Genomic DNA, 7,467 nt, shown 5'->3' with positions numbered 1-7,467 from the left:
CTTAAAAACTTAGTTTTTTTTTGTAATTTATCGAAAACGAAAACGATTAAATTACAATTAAAAATCTTACCTAAAAAAGATCGATTATTTAGGAAAAAAATTAAAAATTAAAAAAAATTACGAAGTGACATTTTTTTATAATCGTTTCGTCAGGTTGGAGAAAGGCGGCGGAGTCCACGAAGAGGTTAGAGACGGAAGTGTTTCCGTCTCTAACCAGCATAATATTAGATCCGACTCGAGGGCTGCCCTCTAGGAGCCCTTCTCTCAGGTTTACATTCGCCACAGCTTACAGCTGCCGCCCCCTTATCATCGTTGCCCCCTTGCCGCCCGGTTGCTCGGTGCTCGGCGCCGCCGTCGATTCACAAACACGAATCGACATTTCCGTGCTCGGTGCCGCCGTTTCCGTGCAACACAAATCGTCGCTACCCCTTGTAGCCGTCGATTCACAAACACAAACTCCGATTGCTCGGTGCCGCCGTTGATTCAGCTTAAAGGGGTATGATTTCTTTTGTTTCTCTTCTTTTGTCTGTTTCTTGGTCCTATTTCTGGTGATTCTCGTATTACTTCGTTGTGACTGGAAAGGGTCTGATTCCTGTCAGGAAGCTAATGATTTTGCTTTCATTGTGATAATTTGATCGTGTTGTTATAATCTTTCAGAGGAAGTTGGGAACCTTTTCTTACTAGGGTTGTTGATTCGCGTCACCCTAATTTTGAGGCTGCCCCTGTTTGGTCGAATGAACTCATTCAGAATTATTACAAACTGAATTATTGTTGCTTTCTTTAATTTGAAAGTGAAATTTGTCTGGTGGCAGTTAAAAGGGATGTGCCCACTCTCATTTCAACCCAATAGATGATTAGCATTTAGCAGAGCTGACTCTGTTATCCATCCCAACCCACCAACTGCTATGCTTTTAACGACTCTGTCATATCTCTATCTTCTCTGTTCCTCTTAGTTGTACTGATTCAAGTTGCTAGGCTTTAGTCTGGGAATGAATTGAATTGTGAACTTGGTTGATGTGTTGATTAAATGATATTGGACTTGGTTGATGTCCAAGAGACCATAGAGAAAGAGAATGATGCAATGGAGGAATTTTTATAAATTGTATTATGTTTGATTTTCTTTTTTTTTTAATTTATTGTTTGTTTTCAATTAGTAAGTCATGGTTCATGGATGATAGAACTTATGTTTATGTTTGTTTAACTGGAATTTATGTTTATTTTTAGGTTGAATAACTATTTTTTACAATTTTTTAGATAAAAAATTATATTTATTGAAAGGCCCCTATATATTTTTTTTATTTACGCATTTCACTGCATTTTCGTTTCTTACTTTTTTTTGAAAAATGTCTTTTGCTCGTTTTCGTTTCGTTTCGTACCGTATCCGTTTCTCGTTTCCCATTTTTTGTTTCCATTTCTGTGCAACCTAGACAGAAACCTATCGATGTTGCTAGATGTTGTGAATTCTACCATTACCTGAGAGGTGACTAAATAAAATCATAAATTGGGTTAGGTTTAGTGGGTGATATTATCATCATCTCTTTCTCCGCTGTCAATACGACCGATTCTTGTAGATTTTGTCGGCCATTGCACAATGGGATCGGGCCTCGTCATTGGTGTCCTAGGAGTCATGATCCTGTCCCACGCAGCCTATTCTACCATCCAGTGTAACTCCCTTTTCACATCAATCAACAATTCGATCAAAACTAGGGTTTGATGTGTTCTTAGTTTGGCTTCTTTCCTTTGATTGCAGATAGGTCTCTGCTCAAGATCACCGAGGAGGAGTTTTCCGGGCCACCGATGGGTGTAATTCTCAGAATCTCAGTGTACTGCTTATGTATATACCCTAGATACACTCATATAATATCATAAACAATGATGTTCCATCCTTGAATTGCAGGTGGTTGTTGAGTTGGTTTTAGGGTTGGTTTTCTGTATGTGTGCGGCGCTGATTGTTCCAACAAAATTCCGATCGATTCTCCCCCACGCTGATGAGAACAGGTAATGGCTGTTGCGTGTTGATTTCATTATGCGAACCAATCAATAATCAAATTAAGTCAAAGCTGCATTTTTTGTTCTTTCTTACTTTTTTTTTAATTGAGATCCAAAACGGTTTAGAGTATCTGGAGGCACTTAATATTAGAGCTGGTGTATGGTACAAAATGCAATTAATATTCTATAGCACAAGATTTCTAGTAGTATCATTTTTTTGGACCATATTTTTTATTGACAAGAATTTTTAGTGAAAGCCAACAAAAGTGTTGTACTATCCAACAAACAATGATGTTATTTGTTGTGTTCAATATAAATGGCCTTTTCTTATATCAGGCCATGAAGGTGCATGACTTGAATTTGGTGACCCATGAGAAATGAGTTGACCCATTGTCGATGTCTCCAATTAGTTGAATTTGATGGTTTTTAGTTTAGTGCCAGTTCATCAAAAAGTTGTCCAAGATGGGTAGATCAAGCACTTGAAGCTCATGGTCTCAAGTCTAAGAATCATATAAGGAGAACAGAATCAATTTATTTTTTGGAAAGTATCATGGCTTAGTTGAGCTTCTAGCTTATGCCTTATTTCCCTTTGTTTTTTGTAGCTGTTGAATTTTAAGTGAAATTTCAGCTAAAACTATATTTCAAACTTATTTGAATGATGACAAGAACCTCTCTTTCCTCTTTTTTATTGTTCTCTTGTGTCATACCTGGGGCACCATTACTTGATCTGATGGTGGCTTTCTTAAACCATTGCATTTGAAGTGAAAATCAAGCTAACACCATATAGGTTTAAACGGATTAGAATGGCTACAAGAACCTCTCTTTCTTCATTTTTACTGTTCAATTGTGTCATACCTGTACACAGTTACTTGGTCTTATGGTGAAAGCTCAAGGTGCCAAATACTCAAACAAGATTCAGATTAGAGGCTTTAAGCAGAGCTAGTCTGTGTCAATTATGACAAAAGTGAGGTCTGTAGAATAATCTATCCCTCTTTAACACGTTTTGTTGTTGGAGCTTGACAATTTTCAATAGCTTTCTTGTTTCATATTACTATAAATTATTGCCCCCTTGTCATTGAATGAGGTCTCATGCCTTGCGGCTTGCATGTTCCTGGTTTTTTTTTCTGTTGTGTGTGTTCTTTTTTGGGCTTTTCCCACAATTTTGATTGTATACTTCCTGCAATAGTGAAAAAAATTTTGTTCATATTTTTGACAAGTAATATTTGAGGTGCATCCTTAATGATGCTATAATGCTCTCTCTCTCTCTCTCTCACACACACATTTTATTTGGATTGAGGGAGAAGAGGGGGATACACTAGTTCTTAGATCATCTAGTCATAACTTGGATCATTTTCTCCACAGTACTTGTTAGCATAGTTATTAAAGGCGCGCCTAGGCACAAGGCGCCTTAAGGCGCCAGTTTGGCGCCTCGCCTAGGCTGAGGTGAGGCGGTTTCAGCAAGGCGCTTGCCTTGCAAGGTGAGGCGCTAAGGCGAGAGGCGCGCCTCATGAAACTCGCGCCTGCATCCTGCCTGCATCCTTTCTTCCTCTCCTCTCCAGCATCCCCTCTTCTCAGTTTCAGCATGTATATATCACTACTTATTTACATTTCTTTAGTTTAAGTAAATGTCCATATTTTCTTTTATTTATATTTTACCTTCCATTTACTTTAATACATAAATGTAAATAAGAAAGTACCCCCCATTTGGATTCAATAAAAATATCTAAAAAATCAAAATCCATAACAATAAGAAAATAGAATTTTGATTTTAGTACAAACTCAAGATTTAGCGATTTTACCACTCCCAAAATACATACCTACTATTTCTTGAAAAATTCATTAAAAATCATTTTAACAACAATGAATATTAACTATCAAAATACCGGGAGATAGTTTTTCAAAATGAAAACATTTTCTTATATGTCTCCTTATAATACCCTAATCTTCCAGACTTAGAAAAAATGCGCTAATCTTCCAGACCTAGAAAAATAGCATTTTTCAAAATGAAAGCATTTTCTTGATTGTGGACTTGTAGTGTTTATTGATTGTGGAGAATACTAAAGCTATTCCAAAATGTCCTCCATCAATAAAACAAGAGATTGGAGAGTACATGCAAAAGAAGAAAAATAATAGGGAATCAGGGATGAGCAAAATATGGCACCGTAAGATGATGATTTTTAATTTGGTGAAGGGTATGATGATGATGATGATGATTAAAACTTCTTTATTGATTGTGGACTTGTAGTGTTTATATGTTTGTTTAGAACTTTGCACGATGATTGGTACTTGTTTGAGTTTGAGACTTTAAGTTTGAACTTTGATGATGTTTCTAGTTTAGAAATTGCATGATGAATGAATTAACTTTGATGTTGTTAGTTTAGAATTTGAAAATAATGAAACATTAATGATATGCATGTATTATTATTGATAATTTGATAGTTTTTTATGATTTTACAAGATTTTGAGTTTTTTTTCTAAAAGGTGCGCCTCGCCTCGTGCGCCTCGTGCCTCAGGCTCCAGGACCCTTTGCGCCTCGCTGCGCCTCGTGCCTTTCAGAACTATGCTTGTTAGCATTTTTGCACAAGTAATTCTAGTTGTTGCCCTAATTTTGCTAGAATGCTAAAATATTCACATGTAAGGCATTATTATCATTGTTGCATCAAAATAATATAACTCTCTCAATTGAATGAGGCCACTTTATCCTGTTCTAACTTTGTATTTGTCCATTTATCACATTATGTTTTTACTTATAAGAATGTACAGATATTTTATCTATTTATTCCGATAAGTATTTACTGATCTATTTCTTTGCCAGCAATCATATAAATTCTAATCTCATGTCAAGTACCTTTTTTAATAAATTTTAGTTGAGTTTGACAGATCTATTACACATGCATGGGATTAGCAAGAATTTAGATAAATGATAAAGTGACATTTATATTCTCCAAATAATAGATATAGCTCTGATTTGTCTCCAACTTATGTTAATTGATAGGCCCAATCTGTGTGTTTATATTTCATCTGAATATAGGTCTTTTGCCTCCTCTTGAAGCTGTCACCTGTTTTACATTCCATAAGTGGCATATATTCCAATACTTTTCAAATGGCTGTGTAAAGGCAAATATGAAATCCCAAATGCTTACACCCCACATCCTATCATTAGGTGGAAACAGCTTCATTTTTTAAAGCATCCTAGTACTCATGCTTCCAGTTGTTGACAAATCAACTCTGTGTCAAGTCATCATCTCCAGCCAAGTTTCATGCTCTCTACCCTTTTAGCTGAAAACCAGAGTGTTTGCAGCCCTCTAGAGTTTTAAAACTTGAAGTTGATAAAGCTCAAGGTTACCATTTTATTGTGGTGGCCTGGCAGGATTGATAATCTAACCTTGCTCTGAACAGTTGGATTTCTTACTAAAAAGGTTAGCATCTTAAGGGTGATACTGTCTAGGAAAGAATAGACAAATGGTGCCTAGCAAAACCAAAAAGAAAAAAAAAAAAAGACATGGTTCTCCACACTTCTTGTGTACAATAGAAAAATGAAATTTTGTTTTGACAAGTATGATTGTGAAATAATAAACGGTGGTATTCTATGCTAAGCAAGCACTTGAGCAGAAAACCCCCAGTTACAAACAATTGGGAACTTGGAATTGCACTGAACTGCAAATGGCTCAAATTTTCTTTCTTCAGCTGCTGTTTCTCTCTTCACTTGCGTTGCTACACTCAAGTTTATCAGTTTTCCCCCATTTATTATTATTAGTTTTATTTCTTTTCTTACAAGTTACAAGAAACGAACCAAAAGTCAAACCAGAGCTTTTCTACACATGCAAAAGCTACGTATCTTTAGACAAGTGTTTCTATGAACCTGCATAAGCTAGTACTAGAAAGCTGAGCTCCTTATTCTATGATTTGACTTTATTTATTTGCTTTTCATTTAGCTTAGCATCAACTCAGTGAAGCAATGTTCTACACTGCCATGTTTGCTTTGCTGTTCATCTCGAAATGTTTGAATTATTGATTTTAGTTTTTCCTGTTTCGTTGAGTGCAGGGTTGTCTCCTTACCAGAGAATTTGGATTTCATGATTTTCAACCACCGTGGAAAAGCGTTCCCTTTAGATGTTGAGATGAAGTTGAAATGAAAAGAAGAGAAAACTAGTATAGTATTGTGGAAATTCGTAGATGATTTTAATAAGTAGTTGTGTTGCCCACAAGAAGGGTAAGGGGCTTGTGGATTTATTTAAATGGTGTCAATTACATACAACTAGTTGTGCTCCCCACAAGGACAGTGAGGTGCTTGTGGGTTTAAATGGACATCAGATCCAAGGAATAGGTCTAGACATTGTGGTTGTTCTGGCCATGACAACTTTTATGAAGTTCTGGTTCCAATTTGTCATCATGATCCACGGTAGCAACAACTCTTATCTGACGTTGGGAAGGCTGTCTTGTTCTTTGGATAATTGTTATTTTTCTTTAAAATTGGAGCCACTCTACTCTTCGGAATTTGGCTTCCCATGTACCCCAATTCCAGCTTTTTGAGAGAATAGTATGGTTTTTGCTGTGACCTTGTTCTTGCATCATCAAGTTTGCTTGTTGACACTGGTTAATTTCCCTGGGAAAATCAAAGGAGGAAAAACCCTCCTGGGTTTCATTCCCCATTGCTGCTTCTGATCTCCATATTCCTTACCACTGCAAGTTATAAATCAACCAAACTACATTGCCCCCTACAGTACCATTAATCAACGGTCCTTTTCCTTCTAACATGCGGCCACCCAAAACTTCCATGACTGAACCCTAGGCCACGACCATCAAAACAATTTGAGGCAGCACCACTATAGACATTTTGTACAAGCCTATATACTTTTGAGGCATTCATTCTCCTTTAGGATCTAGCTATGTGGACAAGACTGTTAAAAGTTGGCCAGTTTTCTTTCCACCAACATACATCTCCCCCATTTGTAACATCCCTTTCGATTGGTCGGTTTGATAGGGAAAGGCCAACCTTTGGGACCCTAAGAAGGACTAGACCTAGCTGGCCCAGGCGACGGCGAAGGAAGGAAGTTCTGGGTTTCATTAAGTAGTCTTGCATATCCACCCTTGGTCAAGTTATTGGAAGCAGCAGAAAAAGAATTTGGATTCCATCAACTAGTCATTTTGGTCATATCATGCGATGCAAATGAGCTCCAAGCATAATATTAAAAACATGAACATTTGAGCCCAAAAAGGTAAAAAATAAGAGAGGCTTAATTAAATAAAAATGCTAAATGTTTAGATTGTAAATTTTAGATCAAATTTTTAATTTTAAAAATTAACTAGCTTAACTTATTAATTTATTATAATCATTAAATACTATTACAAACTGTTAATTTTTATTATTAAATGATAACTTATTGGATGAAATAGACCAAAAAAAAAAAAAAAAAATCATAATAATGTGGACAATAATGAATCTGTTGATGTATATGTAGTTTCTCAATTCACATT

The 7,467-nt window shown here is 36.2% G+C and overlaps 1 protein-coding gene across 2 annotated transcripts; it reads left to right on the top strand.

Annotated features, from left to right (window-relative positions):
- Positions 1 to 242: 242 nt before the first annotated feature.
- On the top strand, positions 243 to 6,547 carry LOC127800555 (membrane magnesium transporter). 2 transcript variants are annotated; one of them, XM_052335235.1, is made up of 5 exons: positions 243 to 496; positions 1,572 to 1,664; positions 1,751 to 1,803; positions 1,898 to 1,998; positions 6,035 to 6,547. In XM_052335235.1, exons 2-5 carry the CDS (start codon positions 1,592 to 1,594, stop codon positions 6,123 to 6,125), a joined length of 318 nt encoding a protein of 105 aa, XP_052191195.1. In that variant the 5' UTR covers positions 243 to 496; positions 1,572 to 1,591; the 3' UTR covers positions 6,126 to 6,547. The 2 variants fall into 2 exon arrangements, with proteins under 2 accessions (XP_052191195.1, XP_052191194.1); XM_052335234.1 differs by having other exon boundaries at positions 244 to 496; positions 1,511 to 1,664.
- Positions 6,548 to 7,467: the final 920 nt, after the last annotated feature.

This window comes from Diospyros lotus, chromosome 4 (assembly GCF_014633365.1).
Source record: "Diospyros lotus cultivar Yz01 chromosome 4, ASM1463336v1, whole genome shotgun sequence".
Classification (NCBI taxonomy): domain Eukaryota; kingdom Viridiplantae; phylum Streptophyta; class Magnoliopsida; order Ericales; family Ebenaceae; genus Diospyros; species Diospyros lotus.
This window is presented reverse-complemented; position numbering and strand designations above follow the sequence as displayed.